The sequence below is a fragment of the Tamandua tetradactyla genome, chromosome 16, assembly GCF_023851605.1.
Source record: "Tamandua tetradactyla isolate mTamTet1 chromosome 16, mTamTet1.pri, whole genome shotgun sequence".
Taxonomy (NCBI): Eukaryota; Metazoa; Chordata; class Mammalia; order Pilosa; family Myrmecophagidae; genus Tamandua; species Tamandua tetradactyla.
Window position 1 is genome coordinate 34,408,172 of NC_135342.1, and position 18,997 is coordinate 34,427,168.

The 18,997-nt window shown below is 45.0% G+C and overlaps 1 protein-coding gene across 4 annotated transcripts in view; it reads left to right on the forward strand.

Annotated features, from left to right (window-relative positions):
- ANKRD27 (ankyrin repeat domain 27) overlaps window positions 1-18,997 on the forward strand; it is a 68,521-nt gene that overhangs the window by 29,944 nt on the left and 19,580 nt on the right. For 3 of the 4 annotated variants that reach the window (XR_013163510.1, XM_077132269.1, XM_077132267.1), the window contains exons 3-19: window positions 2,281-2,391; window positions 4,155-4,311; window positions 5,234-5,388; window positions 5,767-5,826; window positions 5,913-5,966; window positions 6,068-6,133; window positions 6,221-6,297; window positions 6,977-7,098; window positions 8,461-8,539; window positions 9,549-9,681; window positions 12,952-13,044; window positions 13,824-13,951; window positions 14,493-14,575; window positions 15,425-15,540; window positions 16,016-16,108; window positions 17,292-17,489; window positions 18,883-18,945. Coding sequence is in view for 3 of the 4 variants with exons in the window: in XM_077132269.1 (XP_076988384.1) it covers window positions 2,281-2,391; window positions 4,155-4,311; window positions 5,234-5,388; window positions 5,767-5,826; window positions 5,913-5,966; window positions 6,068-6,133; window positions 6,221-6,297; window positions 6,977-7,098; window positions 8,461-8,539; window positions 9,549-9,681; window positions 12,952-13,044; window positions 13,824-13,951; window positions 14,493-14,575; window positions 15,425-15,540; window positions 16,016-16,108; window positions 17,292-17,489; window positions 18,883-18,945 (1,788 nt within the window). In the remaining variant the exon portion in view is untranslated. The remainder of the gene's footprint in view (window positions 1-2,280; window positions 2,392-4,154; window positions 4,312-5,233; window positions 5,389-5,766; window positions 5,827-5,912; window positions 5,967-6,067; window positions 6,134-6,220; window positions 6,298-6,976; window positions 7,099-8,460; window positions 8,540-9,548; window positions 9,682-12,951; window positions 13,045-13,823; window positions 13,952-14,492; window positions 14,576-15,424; window positions 15,541-16,015; window positions 16,109-17,291; window positions 17,490-18,882; window positions 18,946-18,997) is intronic. The other variant, XM_077132268.1, reaches the window with a different exon arrangement.

Here is an 18,997-nt window from a genome sequence, read left to right on the forward strand (position 1 = left end):
GCCATCGTTTCCTATTTCTTTATATGTTTTGTAATCTTTTGTTGCATCCTTGATATTTTGATATTTTAATGTCTTATCTCTGGAATTTAGGTACCAACAGGTCTGTTCCTTAAGCTGTATACAGCTGGTGTGATGTCAGAGATTTTCTTGGATGCCAGGAACCTAATAAAATAAAAGAAAGGAAGGAGGAGGGGGGAGGAAAGGAGGGAGGAATGACACCTTTTCTAGACATTGCAGATTGGCCTGGGTGAGTACTCTCCTTCAGCACTTAGGCATCCAAAAGAGAGTAGCCTAAGGCAAAAGTTGGAGGGTCCTCCGGGTCTTTTCAAGTCCCCCATATATGTGGGCCCAAATATCCCTATCCATCTAGGAAGCTGTTTCCTCGTGGTTCCAGGTGCCACATGCTGTATCCTACGGCTTCCAGGTGCTGTGCCTCCCTTCTAGGTGTGGGGCTCTGCTTCCAGGCCCTACGTTGGGCTTCTGGGCCCTGGACTTTTCTTCCAGGCTGTGCGTTCTCCTTCCTGGCACTGGGCCCTGCTTCCAGGCCCTGGACCCTGCTTCTAGGTGCTGGTATCCAGGAGCAGGGAGGGTAGATAATAGTCAGAAAGCTGCTGGGGTTCTAATCATAGCTCAATAACTGACTGGCTGTGTAAATCTGGGCATTACTTTACAGCCTTGAGCCTCGGTTTCCTTCTTTAAAGTTTGGGTAGTGCACAAACACCCTATAGAGGCATCTACTGAGGTAATATCTATATAAACTCAGCAGATAATACTGTTCAACAAAGAGTAACCCTTGCTCGGTATTACAGAAGCCTGCTTAAGATGACATTGCTAAGCAAACCTCTTCTTATATTTAAAGAATGCAGGATTATGGCAAACTATTAGCAGTTGTTAAATCTCGGTTGTGGGTATCACTTTTCTGAACGTTTGAAAGTAAACCGGATGTATATAGTTTAGAATCGGGATGTCAGCTCACACAGGGATGCAGTCGTTTTTAGAAATGTTTCATCCTGAATCAATGCTGATTTCAAGCAATTGGAATCACAGCAGCTGAAGGGAGCTTTATCAGTTTCTGAAATTTGATAGTTTGTAATATTATCCTTTGAATCATTAGCTCTTAGGATTGGAAGGGCCCCCAGGGTGGTATAATTTCTTGCCTCTGCTGGAATCAGCTGTCCCTGTCCTAATTGGTGGTCATCTAATGTTGGGGTGAATACTGCCAAGGCAGAGAGCTTTTGTTCCTCTTCCCATGACAGCCCCTCAGCTCTCTTTGGACCACGAGGCAAACCCGTGGGGACCTGTGGAGTGTTTTCTGAATTTGGCAAGATTGGAAGGAAAAGGACGGTCTCTAGTCTTATTGGAGCAGTGCCAGCCTAAGTGATCTTTCTTCGTCCTCCACACAGTCTCGCTTCGTCCTCCACACAGTCTCGCGTGGGGGCCCCTCACTGCCCCACTTTGCACGTGCAGGGGCTGAAGACATGAGGGGAGAGCCCTGGCCATCTGCCCCTGAGCTCTGTGCTGGGCCATCAGGAGACCTGGCTCTGCAGGCTTTCACCCGCTTGGTCATTTCATTTTGCATACACTTGAGTCTGAGCCATTCCTCTCAAAATGTGGCTCCCTGGGCCAAGTGGGGATCCACCTGAAGCATGGTTGCCACATGCCGGCCAAAACTCAGTTCTGCACGTTTTAGAGTGAGCCTGTCACAGAGAGAGAGCCTGGGCACAGAGGCCTATCCATCAAAGGGACAACCTGTGATAGGAAACTGTGTTTCTGCGGCCCTTACTGCATCCTTGCCAAATTATGAGCACAGCTAGGTTAAAGAGAAAGAAAAAAAAGAATGGAAAAAGGATTGAGAGGAAACAATCTTCTGTGTCAAGTCTTTAACATTTGGGTGGTAGGATTATGTGTGATCTTTTATTTCACTTTTCTGTCTTTTTCAAATTATGCCCTCTTCATCTAAAGTCATTTCTGAACTGTTGACACTTGTAATTGGTGCCTAGGGTTAGCTGTGGGAAGGGGCCCAGCGAGGGTGGCAATAGCCCACCCATCTCTGTGTCTGCAGGCGACAAAGAACTTTTGCATGGGGAGCATCTGCTTCCATCACAGCAGCACCACCTTGACTCAGCTGGCAGATACCTGCTGCCATTGTGGCAGGAGACTGCAGGCACTGCCACCAGAAGGCCCCCCCAGCAGACCAGCTGGACTTTCTGAATACATCCTGTCCTGCCGAAGTTGGAAATGACTTATCTCTCTAGCGTTCATCCTAATTGTTTCTTACAGGTCTTAGTACCCTGCAAAGGAAGCCTGTCAAGCAGTGTGCAGTCAACATGTCAGTTTGAGTCCTACGTTTTGATCCCAGTGGAAGAGCATTTTCAGACCTTAAATGGAAAGGTATTCACTTCGCTGTGAGTTAGCCAGGGTCTGGAGGGAGGGAGGAGAATCCTGCTTCGCAGCCTCGACACACAGCAGCCCTGGTGGGTGTCTTCGGGGGACCACAGTCTCCGTGTGGAGCCTTTGGGGAAGGGGGAGATGGTGATGGACGGGGAGCAGGGCTGGGAGGGGCTGGTCACTCACCCCCTTGGGCTGTGGAGCTTCTGTAGTGAGTGACTGAAATTCCTTCCTCCATAATGTCTCTGACAGAGTAACTTACTTTATCCTAGTGCCCTTGAAAACTAGTCATTTTTTTTCAGAAACAGATTGGATATGTGGGATGAATTTTTAATTAAAAATTTTTTTTCATTTTGAAATAATTTTACACCTATAGAAAGTTGTAGTAAAGTACCAAGAACACTGACATATACTTCAAGACTGGCCAACAGTTAACATCTTTGCAACATTTGTTTTATCAATCTCTCTCTCTACAATATATTATTATTAGCTTTTCTGAACCTTTTGAGAGTGAGTCACAGACATTGTGTCCCTTTATGGCTAAATAATTCAGCATATATTTCCCAGAAACAAGCATTCTTTCACGTAATACAGTACGTTTCACACTTGGAAAGGTTAACATTGATGGACTGCTATGACCCAGTTACACAGTCCTTATAAACACGTTGCTAATTACACCAATAATCTTTTATAGCATTTTTTCTTTTCCTTTTTAGATTCAGGATTACACAAGGTTTTGGTTGTTAGTCTTTTTAGTTTCCTTTGATCTGGAACAGTTCCTGAGTATTTCTTTTTCTTTCAAAGATATTGATATTTTTGTTTTGTTTCGTTGCCAGGCCCTCAGTGTCAGTCTGTGTGATGATTCCTCATGGTTAACCACACTTATGCATTTTGGGTAGGAATGCCACAGAAGGGGCGTTTTATCTCTCTCAGTGTGTCATGTCAGGAGGCACATGATGTCGGTTTATCTCATCGTGCTGATGTTAACTTTGGGGAAGGGGAATGTCATTTTTAGAAAAATAGAGACATGTAGGTTCTGAGAGGGGGACGTTTCACTCCCAGTCAGCTGGCCTGCCCACCTCCCACCCCCCCAGGAGAGCGAGGCTGCTCTGTCCCTGTCACGGTACTGGCGCTGTAAGTTGGCCCTGGGACTCCACTGCTTTGGGCTTGCACTGGGGTGGGGGAAGGGGTGTGGTGTCACTAGAGCCCAGGAACCCCGCCAGCCTTCTTCCTGCCCGGATCTGCTTGCCATAGCTGTCTGTGGATTGTTGGTTTATTTGTTCTCTTTTGGGCACCTAACTCCATAAGGAGAGCAGAAGGGATCGGGTTTTTCAAGGCTCTCTGCCCTGGACACCCACTGAGGCTGTGTCTCGGTGCACCGTGGAAGGACTGAGCGAGCCTCATCCACTCTGCAACACAGGGTCATTCTGATCTCCTACTCAGAAAGGAGGCCTTACTTTTTCTTTTACCAAAGAGTACAGGATTTCTTTGATTCAGTGAGAAATAATGCTTTTCTTTTCATTTTTTGGCATCATTTTAAAAGGATCAGGGTACTTTGTAGACACAGCTGCATAGTGAAAAGAAGAGGAACAAAAAGTGAACAAAGAAGAAAGAAAACACTTTATTATCAAAAAAAGCAAAATGTGTAAACCCACATAGGAGTGGAGCAGGACGGGATCTGGTTAAGTGCTGCACTGGGGGCTGGGCCAAGAGGAGGTCAGCGGTCACCACTGGCCCCTGGAGCAGTAACGGGTTTCTTGTTCCAGGATGTCTCTATCCAAGGAAACAGGATCAAATTAGGAGCCGGTTTTGCCAGTCTTCTCTCAGTGCCCATTCTCTTCGAAGAAACTTTCTACAATGAAAAAGAAGAAAGTTTCAGCATACTGTGTATAGCCCATCCTTTGGAAAAGAGAGAAAGTTCAGGTATTCTGGGAGAAAAATTCCTTCCTCCTGACTTGGAAAAACATGTTTGTTGAACTTTCCCCCAGTGTGGTTTTTATAGGGTTAAACATTCTGTAAAACATTCACACGTCTACTGAAAATCTGCCTGTTTACAATAATCCCCTCTGAAACTAAACAAAAAGTCAGCTTGACCGAAAGGGATATAGGTTGGGGCTGTTACTAAAGCGGCAAAGGTTGTATGCTGTATAGTTCTGGGAAGCACCACTTACACAACCCAAAGGGAATCCGCGATGGACAAGCATGTCCATGTCGCCCCCTGGAGGTGTGCATGGTGGTAGCCCTGGTTTTGTCTCTGGGCCTCAGCTTTAGGGTTGCTTTTATAACGTTACGTATCCAGCGGCACTATTGTACCTTTTTGAGGTATCCTCATTTTTAAAAAAATTTATTAATTAAAAAAATTGACAAACCAAATAAAACATTAACATATATAATCAGTAATTCACAATATCATCACTTAGTTGCATATTCATCATTTCTTAGAACATTTGCATTAATTCAGAAAAAGAAATAAAAAGACAATAGAGGTATCATCATTTTAAATAAATAAAATTGAGATAACCATTGATGTGCTAAATGAACTCTGAATCTCTTTGGTAAACCTCATTGCCAGGAATCAGGGCTCCTTCACTTAAGCCTTACAGGTCATGCAGTTTCAGTTTTGTCCTAGGGAAAGGCCTTGAGATGACCTGGCTCATAGGACTCTGGCCTGTCTTGTGACTGGACTACCCTTGGGCATTATCTTGAGATAAGAACATTTCCTCCTCCCCTCCCCCTAGAATATGGGGCCCCAGACCCAGTGTGAGCAGGGTAAAGGATATGGTACTTTCGCCCATCAGGAAACAGTAAAGACTTCAGCTAGCCTGACCCTCTGTTTCTTTTTCAGAAGAGCCTTCAACACCCTCAGATCCTTTTTCACTGAAAACAATTGAAGATGTGAGAGAGTTTTTGGGAAGACACGCAGAAAGATTTGACAGGAATATTGCCTCTTTCCACCGAACATTCAGAGAGTGTGAAAGAAAGAGCCTTCGTCACCACATAGTCAGTAGCTGCATCTTGCCCTGTCTTAGGCTAATTCAGAGCACCAGAAGTTCTCTCTGTTTACTCTGAAACTTTGCCAAGTGCTGCCTCCACTATTGGGAGTTTTATTTAAATGTTTTTTTTCCTTTCTAATTATCAGTAATATAAGCCACTGTAAAGAACTTGAGAATCATGGAGAGTATTAAAGATGAATATCATAATCTTCCTTGTTAACACCAAGGGGAATGCTTTCTTACTTTCTGTGCAAAAACATCTAAAAAAAAGTTGAAAAAAAAAAATCATGAGCTTGACTTGATAAACTTGCATTCATGCTTTAAGTTTATCATCCAAGAAATATGTTTTGTGAAATGTCCCCCCTCTCTGGTTTGTGTTGCACAGGACTCGGTGAATGCTCTCTACACCAAATGCGTCCAGCAGCTTCTGAGGGACTCTCACCTGGTGAGCAGCAGGACTGTCCAAAGAGAATTTGCAGCTTGCCCACGTGCAAATCCAGGCTTTTTAACAGTACTTTTCTCATCCTCTAGAAAATGCTTGCCAAGCAGGAAGCCCAGATGAACTTGATGAAGCAGGCAGTAGAGGTAAGAGGCTAAGGCGGTGAGGGGAGAGAAGCCAGCAGGGGCCGGGAGTCTCTCTTTGTTGTCTGACCTGCATCTTGAATTGGGGCCCTTTGATTTCACAGATGTACGTCCATCACAATATTTATGATCTGATCTTTAAATATGTGGGGACCATGGAGGCAAGTGAGGTAGGTTCTAAAGCATCTCCTTCCAAGATGAAAGCATTATACTGTGCTTTTTAAGATATTTAAAGCTTTATGAAAATCTGTTGTTAGGATGCTGCATTTAACAAAATCACAAGGAGCCTTCAAGATCTTCAGCAGAAAGATATTGGCGTGAAACCTGAGTTCAGGTATGCACCAGCACCAGCTCATTGTCTTTGGAAGTCAGGACCCTGCTTCTCTTCTTGAAGCAGGGCTTGTTGGCAGCAGTGACAACGTGTTGCTTCAGATTTATTAGTACTGAGGAACATTGAGTTATTTGTTACCAAACAGAGGACTGACATTGACAGATGACCATTTCATAGCTGTCACCTACCTTTCCTGTGTGCCCCCTTGCAGACTGGGTGGGAGTAAAGGGGATGGGGCTAGGAACATAACTAAAGAGGCTGTGTACCTCTCACTTCCAGGTGCGTACACAGCTCACCCAGGTGGGTCCTCTATGCAGACACCTCACTTGCTTGCCCATGTTAGGGAACCCTGGCAGAGGCACCTACTCTTGGGTTGATTTAAGTTTGTTAGATTGCAAAAGCACCTGTCTGAAATGTTTAAACTTTTTCCCCCCTTTCCCTCTGGAGCTAAGGGTTTTCTTCTCCCACATTTCTGATGTAGTTTTATCACCTGGCAGCTTGAAGGGGACATCTAAGCTGTTGTGTTTTGCCACTGACTTGAGTCATAGTACTTCTGTTTCTGTTTTTACTTTTCATTGCTGTTGGTTTTTTGTAAGAAATTTATAACTTGAGGGTGTTATTAGACCAAGGAAGAAGGGTTTTCCTTTGATCTTAAGTTGTCACTTGCTAAATTATCTTACAGCTTCAACATACCTCGTGCAAAGAGAGAACTGGGTCAGCTGAACAAATGTACCTCCCCACAGCAGAAGCTGATTTGTTTGCGAAAGGTGGTGCAGCTAATTACACAGTCTCCTAGTCAGAGAGGTTTGTGCTTGGGGAGGGACCTGGCAGTGGGGTGGATGTGTACAAATGATGGAAAGACCTCTTACGGGGCAGTGCTGTCTTAAAGGATCATGCAAATGGAGGTGATGTTTGGCCAGTGTGAATGCACCCAAGTCTGTGCATTCATACCGAACCTAACGGGTGGGTAGATAAGACACAATTCAGGTATGAAGATGGTGGTGAGGAATCAGCAGTTCTCGAAATGAGCCAGTCTGGTTGTGTATATATGGTACAGAGTCATTGTAGTGTTGAAATACAGTTATCCCTAATTTCTTATATGTTTGGAATTTTCCATTTTAAAGAGTAAACCAAACATCCATAAATGAATTTTCTTGTTCTTAGGAAATGTATGGGAAGTATTATGTGTTCAAGGAGCATAGTGTACACAACCTACTCTCAAGTGTTTTGATAATAATGTAGGTGAATAGACAGATGATGGATGGACAGTTGGATGGATCGGTAGGTAGATAGATAAAATGATACGGCAAATGTGGCAAAATGTTAAAATTGGTGGATCTGGTAAGGGGGGTCATGTTGTAGTTCTCTGTATGGGTTTTGTATTATTTTTGCAATTATGCTCTGAGTTTGAAATTATTTCAAAGTAAAAATTTTAGGGAAAAAACTGTAAACCAAACAAAATAAGCTAAGGAAAAAGTAATAAGGAGGAGGCAGATCTATGAGTGTAAAAAGAAGAGGATCATGAAGATATTAATAGTGAAATGACAAGTGTGTGTGTGTGTCACACTTCCAGCAGCATTAAAGGAAGGGGAGGAGGGTTATTGATCCATTCACTCAATTGTGGGTCTATGGACTATCTCTGGAAACATGCAGAAAGGAGCAGCAGTAGCCTCTGGGAAAGGAGACTGGGTGGCAGGGATGGGAGAGATATTCACATTTTGCTCCTGTGAACTTTTTAAACATGTAATGAACTGCCTAAACAAAATTTCAAAATTAAAAAAATAAAAGAAAAAATCAAACACCATGTGGGCATCAGATCCACAGTGTTTAAAACAGAAATGACCTCAGGGAGAAAGAGTCTTGCTTCGTCTTTGCTTTGTTCCCACCGTCGCTGAATTGTCTCACTGTCTAGGGAGGTGGCAAGGGGCAGTCTCCTTGGGATTACCTTCTTTTGTACATGTTCTGAAAGTGCTCAGTCTTCTTTTTCCCTCCTGAATCTGATATCTAGTCAGGGCGCGCTGAAGGAAATTGTGCAGTTAATTTCTCCCTGAAGTATAATCTTACTGAATTGTGGTTTTGTGGGTTGCATCGCAGTAGGGAGTTGATACGCTTGATGGTTCATTTGAGTCTCATGATGGTCTTTGAACACACTTTCCCCCCTTTCAGTTAACTTGGAGACCATGTGTGCTGATGATCTGCTATCAGTCCTGTTATATTTGCTTGTGAAAACAGAGATCCCTAACTGGTAACCTTTTTTGTTAAAAATCCTTTTTAACAATGGCAGTATTGGGTGGTGCAATGGTGGCAGAATTCTTACCAGCCAAGCCAGAGACCTGGGTTTGATTCCTGTTGCCCATACAAAAAAACCCCAAAACGCCACAGTATTGTACTGTGGTCGTTTTCAGTATAACGCTAGAAAAAGCTTTAATATAATTGAGTGCTTCCTATGAGCCAGGTGTTGTGCCTCCTCTCCTTTTACCTACGGGGTGGTGCCTATCATTCCATCTACCAGTGGGGTTACCAAGGCCCCAAGAGCTTGGTTTCCTTTTCTAGAACACACAACTGGTCACTGGCTACACGGCAAGCTGACTCCAGTTCCACTGGACCTTGCAACTTACTTTACAATATGCAGCTTTCTAACAAGTAGTTTCACTTTCCTTTCCTGGTTACACATACTCTAAATAGAAAATATCCTCTTTCCAACTTATATAGGAAGTATACACAAGTATAAGATGTTATTTGGGAGGGGTCTATATTGTACATCTCAGTGTTTTTTTTTTAATTAAAAAAAATTTATTTATTAATTAAACTAATAAACCAAATAACACTGACATATATAATCAGTAATTCATAATATCATCACTTAGTTGCATATTCATCAATTCTTAGAACATTTGCATTAATTCAGAAAAAGAAATAAGACAATAGAAAAAGAAATAAAACGAAAACAGAAAAGAAAAAAAAAGACTATACCTACCATACCCCTACTCCTCGCGTTCATTGATCACTCATTCTTTTTTAATCTCTGTAAGTGTTCCTGTGCCCTTCAGCCACTGCTGTGCATATCAACGTCCCAGTCAGCACTGGTGGGCCTGGCACAGGTCAGCTGCAGGGCAGTGGCCCTAGCTGCCCAGAGACAGAGATCTCACTGGCTTGTTTTAGGCATTTGATGAGTCACACAAGCCAGTAGCATTGTGTTTGCAGCAGTGTGAATTGGGTACGCAACAATAAAACTTCTTTCCTCCTTTTGTTAGGATGGCAAATTTGAGTTACATCAAAAACTTCAGATTTAGCAGCTCAGCAAAAGACGAATTGGGATACTGCCTGACCTCAGTTGAGGCTGCCATCGAATACATTCGGCAAGGAAGCCTCTCTGCGAAACCACCCGTAAGATCTCCCCCTGCCCTGGCCTTTTCTTTGTGGGTGTCCTACCCATCTCAGAGGGTTTGGGGCTGATGTGGGGTAGGGGCATTCTTCACTGGTTGCCTAAGAATGGGCCTCCGCTGTCGGGATACTGCGAGGCTTGGAAGCGACCCAGTGGACTGAACCCACGTACGTAGGTGACTGAGAGATCGGCAGGTTGTCGCCGGGACCCACGTCGTTAAGGCTCTGCTTCCTTAACCTCTGGCACTCTCAGAGGGAAATGGGGAGAAGTTGGTTTCTCAGAAAAGGAAGCCACAAGTGGTGGATTTGGATGTTTTGACCGTGACAGGCAAGAAATGAGCCTCTTCATGTGTACAGTGTTAGGGGGTTCGGTGGCCCCATGGTGATTTTCCTGGTAGGTTGGTGAGCTTTGCCTCAGGAAGGTGATTCTGTTTCTACGTGAACTGTGAGAGTCTTAATCTAAGATTGCGTTGCTGGCTTGTCTGATTTCCTACCAACCAGTAAAATATGACAGTGTGCCCAGAGATTACAAACTTGAAATCAGTAACATTTAGATTTCTATATTACAAACCAAGAATCCTAAGAATTGAATATTCATGTGTTCTCCGTTTTTTACTGATTTGAGAATTTCCTAAAATAATAAGTTAAAACCTCTGGGAAAGAGGCCTGTCCAGATAGGTACACTCAGGTAAAAGAATTGACTTCATTCACTATTAACGTTTTTATTTATTTTTCAGTCTTTTTCTTATCCATGTATATTTTACATAATTAAGGTGATATTGTATATTGCTTATTGTTTTTGTCCCAAAAGAATACATTTTTTTCCTGAGTACAAGACTAATATTTGCTTATAAATAATATTTCAGTATATAAAGAGCAGCAAAAAACAACAAAAAACCCTTTATAACCTCATAAGCCAGGGGTGACTTTTATTAACATTTTGTTATATATCCTTTTTCTATGTACATACAATTTTATTTTTAACCAAAATTTGAAATCATACTGTACTTTCTTGGTGGTAGCCTGACAGTCTCATGGTATTTCATGAAGATTTAATTTCTGCTCTTGTCTGGGGTGTTAAATGATCCCCATGCCAGTGTGTGGGTGAAATTAGAGGTTGTCCATCCCATCTCAGATGTGGCTGCCCAAAAAGGTGTGTCCTTCTGCCATGCTGTTTCTGTACTTAAGGGGAAAATCAGTGAAATTCTTGAACACGTGTGGTCACATGTGTCTCTACATGCATGTGAGTGCAGAATCAGAATTGCTGTTCATTTCTATAGATTTCTTCGTTTGAATCATCTTCTGCAGGGCTCTGGACCATGTGGTGCTCTCATGGTGTCTGAGTGGTTCCTGTGATGGCACCCCCTGCCCTTCTGGTTCCTTTCCCTCGGATTGGTCTGGGAGGCCGCTGCCCTCCTGGCCCCACAAGCCTGCAGGGGAACCTGGCCTAATGGCCTCACCTGGAGCCAGGGGCGTCCGTGTCACCTGGGGGTGTCCCTGCCTTGAAAATTCCCTTGTGCCCCCTAAGAGACCATTCTTCTTTCTTTCTTTGGTACTGAGGCAGAAGGCCAAGGCTTTCAGGCCTTTGGCCAGATTGTAAGGAGGTGGCTGTTAAAACAGCACCGATCAGCTTCTTGGGCCCACATTTCTTTTTTGTTGTTGTTAAACTATTTATTTTGAAATAATTTCAAACTTACAGGACAATTGCAAAAATAATACAGGACATATACAGGAGCTCCACCATACCCCTGATACCCAGATCTGCCAATGTGAACATTTTGCCACATTTGCTGTATCATTCTATCAGTCCATCTGTCTATTTATCTGTATCTAATTATCTACTTTTACCTACATATTTATTAATCTCTTTTCTAAATGTTTGCGTATAGGTTGTATACATCATCCTCCTTGAGCATAATACTGCCATGTATATTTCTTAAGAAAAAAAATATTCACTTATGTAACCTCCTTAAGTACAGTTATCAAGAACTTTAACATTGATACAAAACTTTCATTCTGTTTTTCATTTTTCTCCATATATCCCAATAGTATGCTTTTGGGCCTTTTCTCCTACATTATTTGATATAGTCCAGGATCATGTATTGCATTAATTGTTATCGTCTCTTTAGTTGCTTTTTTTTCTTTTTAATTGTAGAAACATACATACAATATAAACTAACTCTGAGCTGCTTGGCTATAGATCACTATAAAAGGCAGATTATTAGAGTGAGCATAGCAGCTAGGAGCAAAAAAGGCTGTGATTCTGAGGTACTTGTGTTCATTTGTTGAGTTGGCTTTCATAGGGGGGCTGGCACGAGGGACCCTGCCTTGACAGAGGACCCCAGAAATGGCCAATTCCTGAAAGTGCTGTTGGCTCTATTTTTAGCTGTTGTCTCAAGTCAGAACTTGAAGTCTGCATGCAGAGGGTCTTATCCCACAGTGTTGTCAGGGTTTAGTGAATTCTTCTGGCAGCAGCTGGCCTACAAAAAAAAAATCCCCTTTATGTCAAGACTCTTTATAAGGAAGCTAATTTGTCATCAGACAGTTTAGATGCAGGTGTTCAAATGTGCAGTGAAGTGTCTTGCTAGAAATTATTTCTTAAATATGAATCAATTTTTAGATTTTTATGTATGGGTAAACATTGCTTGGAATAGGAAGATCTAAGTTAGTTAACTGGGGTGGATCCTTGAATGCCAAATTGATCTGGGGTTAGAGAATCTGTGCCCATGTCAGGAACTCCCCTAGTGTCCTCCTGGTCTCTGGGCCAGTGGCCGTACTATCTGCCCTTTTCTAATAAGTTTATATTCACAAAGTAGGATCCCTCTGTCTCCTGCTGGCTGGCACTAGCAAAAATGGACCAGTTTGCCAAATGGTTCTACTGTTTCTAACCCCTGCATAAAGCAGCAGATGAGCGGGCTCTGTCAGCACGTGTTTGCAAGGGAAGAAGGTCAGGGCAACCCCAGGTTCCCATCTGGGAAATGACGGCGCATGTGCTACATTCCACATTCAGAGGTGACACATTTCACACACACATGCATGCACAGCAAGTGTGCTGCCCCTTCCTTCTGGGATCCCCACCAGGAAACCACCGTTACAGCTGCCACCTGCTCAAGAACAACCCACCAGGTTCTGCTGTGTCCCCGTGGGCCAGCCCAGGTGTGAGGGGGAAGGAGGCTGTCCCGGTCCTGTTCTGATCTCAGGGCCTCTCTTCTGAATGATCTGCCGGGACAGCTCTCAGTATGGGAATAAACAAGTTGTTTGGTTTTCCTACAGGAGTCTGAGGGCTTCGGTGACAGACTATTCCTTAAGCAAAGAATGAGCTTACTGTCTCAGATGACTACAACGCCCATTGACTGCTTATTCAAGGTGAGACACCAAGAAGTCTTCGTGAGAGACGTGTGAGGACCGCTCCGGCTTCCACACCCCTAGTATCTCTGTAAAGAGCCACTCGAGTGGCCTCGTTTTGAAGTTGGAACAGCATGTCTCCCGCATCCCTTCCAACTTGCTGTGCAATGTGCTGTGCTGTAGCCGCTGGACCGGTGCGACGGCACCTTCCCTCCGCGGCTGCCGCCCAGGGTAGAGGGTGGCACGTGGGGTTGGTGGATGCGGCTCCTGCTTACCTGTGGGTCTGGGTGGCTCGGGGGGTGGTCCTCCTCCAGATCCCCCAGATCCTCCAGATCTCCACTTCCAGGAAGCACAGGGCAGTGAGTGGGGTGGGCCTTTGGAGAGCTCTGCAAGTTCATTTCCTGACGGTCTCCTGCTAATTGTCTCTGGGTGAACCTTTCCTAGCAAGCTGGGAAAATGCACACCCAGGCACAGAGCTCTGCTACCCCCTACTCCAGTTTGTTGCTTTGTGATTTTTTGTCATGTTTTAATTATGGAAAATTCCCAACATTTACAAAAATAGAGTAGTATAATCAACACCCCTGGAGCCCTTACCCAGCTTCAGAAGGAACCAGCATAAAGCCCGTCTGGTTTCATCTCTACCCTCCACCCACCTTTCCTATCCACCCAGATTATCTTGCAGCAAATTCCAGAGAACAATTCATGCCATCCATATATGCAGAGATGGACTTTCAGAGAGTTCATATCTTGGAAAATAAATAATCCTTAGTACAAATGGTATGTTTGATGTCACTTTTTAGCACATTGCATCAGGGAACCAGAAAGAAGTAGAACGACTTCTGAGCCAGGAAGACTGTGATAAAGATGCCATACAAAAGATGTGCCACCCCCTGTGCTTCTGCGATAACTGTGAGAAACTTGTCTCTGGGTAAGAGGGTCCTGCTGGGCAGCCATGCTGGGAATGAGGAGACAAGGGCCCTGGGCTGAGTGTGAATAAGGAACTTGTCTTCACTGCACCGCAGCTTCCTTGGCTGTAAAGTGGAGACAGTAACATCTCCCGTGCTTACCTCTTTGGAGAATCAAATGGAATAAAGGTAGTGAAGATATTTGCACACTGCTGGCCTGGATGCCAGGGTAGTGTGCAGAAGGGTGTTCAGAAAGGGAGTTTGGCATGGGGAGAATATCAGCTTCTCTTACATAACACTTCTGGTTTGGTTTTCTGCTGGATGTAGAGACCTGAAGGGGTGGGGCTGAGTGAGGCACACTGGTGCCAGAGGCCTCAGGTTCCTCCCTGCAGGAGACCTGGCAGGTGTTGGATGATCCCTCGGACATTGTAGAAGAGACGCAGCTTAGACCACATCCTGTGACCTGTCTCTAGTCCCTGGACCCTGGCATATCCAGCCTGGCCAGGGAGAGGCATTGCCATGCCAATCCTGGGGTGTACTTGCTGTAACTTTTCTCTGTTGTAGGAGGCTGAATGATCCTTCAGTTGTGACTCCATTCTCCAGGGATGACAGGGGTCATACACCGCTGCATGTGGCTGCCCTCTGTGGTATGTGGTCTTGGGCTAGCCTCTGTGGGTTAGCAAAGCAAAAGGACAGAGGCCAAGCTTACTGTTGCAGTGGCATTTGGGGTGGTGGAAAAGTGTGGCCCAGCCTAGAAGGGCTTCCCTGGAAGGTGGAGAGCAGCCACTGTTCCACAGGCCTTGGGCCACTGATCCACCTCCTGGGCTGGAAGAGCATGTGCGTGTGGCTCTCACTGATGCCTAATGCTGCCCTGGGGCTGGTGGGCCAGTGGAGGAAGGCTTCACTATGAGCTATGAGAATTGTCTCAGAATTGTCGGTGTGGGGTTCTTACAGTCCTGCTTTTTAGAAATGATTTTATTGTATTTCAAAGTGCACATGCGAGGTAGAAAACACATCTCCCCCAGTATCACCTGCCTTCTTCTGTCTCCAAGAGATCATTTTGATTTATGGTTGTTTGGAATTTCTGCATGTTTGCACGTATGTATATATAAAATACATGCTAATGTAGAGCGCATACTTTTCTGAACTGTGCCTTTTTCACTTGGCAATGTATAGGAACATTTCTCCTTGTCAGTATTTTTTTAATGGTTGTGTGGTAGTCCATCTTGTGATTAGATGAACTGATGGCTCTTCTGTGGCTGTCTCAGGCTCTTTTCCTTCACCTTTTATTTCTGGGATGCAGACTTGAGTTGGGTTCTCTCCAAGGGCTACCCCAAAATGTTCTGAGTCTGCAGAGTCTGTCAAAGCAGAAAAATCTGTCCTAGCAGGTCTCATGCCTGGTAATCAGAGTGTAAAACCCCATTTTGGTTTCGTTTTCGGGGTGTGAAAGGCCTCTGCCCTTTTCTCCTCATTAGTGAAGTTCTTCTTTTCTGCAGGGCAGGCCTCCCTCATTGACCTCCTGGTTTCCAGAGGTGCCGTGGTGAATGCCACCGACTACCATGGATCCACTCCACTGCACCTCGCGTGCCAGAAGGGCTGCCAGAGCGTGACGGTGAGCAGCCGTCCCACTCCGCTGTGAATGTGGCTCACACAGGGGTGGCTCTTCGTGCTGATGCGGTGGTTGTACTGGCTGTGCTGTGCGCGTGCCTTCAGCTGGTCTCCGTTTTTCCACCCTAGCTCTCCCGCAGCCCTACACTTGGGGCTGCCAGTCTGAGGCACGGTCCTGGGTGGAGGTGGGGGTGGGGGGCCAGTCCCTGGACAAAGCTATAAAGTTTATAAAGGTTTGGAGTGTCATCATAACCAGGGGTAAGAAAGGGTGTAGTTGTAGACTTTTATTTTAATTTCTAAACATTTTGTAAGGAAGGGTGGGAGTGATGATATAATTTTAATGGTAATATAAGAAAATAAGATTTGAAATGGAAACTAGTTACCTCCCCCTTCTAAGACTGAAGGCCACACCTCCTGAGCAAGCTTGTGGCTGCGCTGCCGGTGCTGCGCATACTCATCGGTTTTCCTCTCTTTGGAAGCTGCTGCTCTTGCACTACAAGGCCAGCCCCGAGGTGCAGGATAACAATGGCAACAGCCCCCTCCACCTGGCCTGCATGCACGGCCACGAAGACGTAAGTGGTGCTTGTGCTCGTCAAAGTGGCTGTTCTTACCTGTTACCACTCAAGGAAAAGTTAGCATTTGCCATTCTTTAATGTAGTTGTTTTGTGTTGATAATTGCCAGAACATTTGGTGTGCAGTTTTTTAAATTAAAAATTTTTTTACAGCTGTTATGTTGAAATAATAGAGATCCAAAGCATGATTGCCGATGATCTCATCCTGAAATTAAATCGTTTTCATTCATCCCAGCTACCATCTGGTATTTATAAATACTCAATTTGTCCTTTTTCCATTTTATAATAATACGAAGGACCTATTCATACCTATGTAGGGTTTAGGCTGGTTGATACATAAAAATGAGATCAAAGCCTATACATTTGTATGCAACTTGCTTTCCTTACTTAATAATACCTCGTGGAAATGCTCTAGGTCAATAAATGCAAATCTAACCTAATCTCTAATAGCTGCACACTAATCTGTCCTGTGGATTGTGTCAGGGGTCCCCAGGAACACCCCCAGGATGAGTCATTCACTAGGAGGACTCAAGGGACCAAGCGTGTTATCCTGCTCATGGCTGGGATTTACTGCAGCGCGAGGATACACAGCAGATCAGCCGAGGGAAGGGGCACATGAGGTGAAGTCCAGAGGAGAGCAGGCACCAGCTCCCAGGAGTCAGCTGGAAGCTGAGACGATATGTGAGAAAGCTGTCTACAAGGGAACCTCATCAGAGACTCAGTGTCCAAGGATTTTACTGGGGATAGTCATGGAGGCGTCCTCTGCCTGGCACATACCAAAATTCCTTCCTCCCAGAAGGAAAGCAGGGGTCACCATAAACCACCTTGTTGTAAAAACAGTCCAGGTACAGCAGACACCCCTTATCAGCTAGGGAACTGTGGGAGCACTCCCCAAATCCAAGTTCCCAGACACCAGCCAAGGACCAGCCTCACAAGCAGGACTTTTTAGGGCTGGCAGTCTCAGGCCTGCTGTTCTGCACAGTGATAAATCATGATTATATTCAGCCATTTCTTATAGATTAGCAGTTCTTTTGAAAAGTTGATATATGCTGATCAGGTAGCCTCGATCCCTTGAGGTCTAGCTCTGTGTCACTGCGTACTTGTGTGGCTAGTAGAGACTTCATTGAATGGGTTGCTGAGGTTGGCGTTCTAGTAACAGTGGCATTTCCTAATTCCTTGGCAGTGTGTGAAGGCTCTTATCTACTATGACGTGTACTCGTGCAGACTGGACATTGGAAACGAAAAAGGAGACACTCCCCTGCACATAGCTGCACGTTGGGGTTACCAGGGCATCATAGAAACGTTGCTACAAAATGGAGCATCTACAGAGATCCAGAACAGACTGAAAGAAACACCACTTGAGTGTGCATTAAACTCTAAGGTAGCCTTTTTCATCTCTGAGCAGCATGTGATGTTTAAAAAAACAAAAATCAGTGTCTATAGATCAGGTCTTTGCCTTGCAGGACAGGTTCTGCATGAGTGGCTGAGTCTGGATGTGGCTGCATTTGGGACCCAGTTGTTAATCGGTTTTACTTATTTATATTATTTTCAGTTTTGCTAGCAGTGTTCCTCAGTGTCGTTCCATGAGCTGCTTCCAGCACAGTTTGTCCCAGCGTCTGAGTGATACTGATTTGTCAGTAGTAGGAGTACTTGAAAACAGAACAAAGGCTGAATACAAAATGCAAGAGACAGGAACGGGGAAGGAGAGCAGTGATGCTGAAGCTCTGCTTTCCTGTGATTTTATCCTCAGCTCCTAGAAACTTCATTCTAATTTGGCCAGTTTTGAACATCACAGGGTATAGTTTCCTTCATACCTTTCCTGGTAGTAATTTCTGTAAACCTGTGGTTTTGGTATCATGCAGAGAAAGTACTCCACTCTTACAAGTGGGAGCAGAGACCAGTTCTTTGTGCCCTTGCCTCCCAGCAGGAGCTCTGGTGGCAGCCTGGGTGGAATGGAAACTCTCTGTGCTCATCTGACCAATGCCTTGAGAACAGCAGCCACCTGTGGCTTACATAGCGATTCCATTTTAGTACGTCTTCACTTGTGTCCCTTTGCACAGGCCCTGCTTTCACCTTCCTAATGTTTTACCAGCTCCCTCTTATAATTTCTAGCTCTCTTCTAGAAGAGTTTTTTGTTTGTTTATATCTTATTTAGAGAGTAGCAGAGTTATTGAAGGCATAAATCCCCACTCCTCTCCAGGGGTGTTGTCTGTACAGTCACAAGGCTTTAGCTTTGGAGTGGCTAGGCTAATGTGGCCTGAACGGACTGCCGTTGGCCTGAGAGGCCCACAGGGAGGGAAGGTGGTGGGTTCCTCTGCCTCTGTAGCTTCTACGAAAGGCCCCTTCCACACGAAAGGAGCAAGTTGCCTCCTTGGCTCAGCTCTGACCCACTCTTTCTTGCAACCTGAAGGTGCAGTAAAGTCCACACTCTTATGCCTGGGGGCAAAGAAGCCTGGAGTCCAGGCAATGAGTGTGGAGGCCTTTTCCATGCCTAGGCGTCATATGCTCTGAGCCCGTTTATTGAGGGCATCACCTCCCCCTGCTTGGACAGGAGGGAGCTGGGGTGGAGGGCAGTGCCCTGACTCTGCTCCGTTTGATCTTAAGTGAGGCCCAGGGCTCCAGGCTGTGGTTTCTGTCTGAGGGTGTGGCCAGGCTGTGTTGTCAGTGACCCTTGCTGTGCTGTCATTGCAAGGAGAGCGTGTAGAACCCCATGGGCCATGAGACTTTCTTGCAATCCGTTTTACTCGGCAGTTTCATCATTCCTTTTGTCCTAGATTCTGTCCGTGATGGAAGCCAGTCATCGTCTGTCCTTGGAAAAGAGGCAGAAGTCTTCTGAGGTAAATGAACAGGGCTGTGCTGCTTGGATATATTTGAGACCAAGGGCTTCTC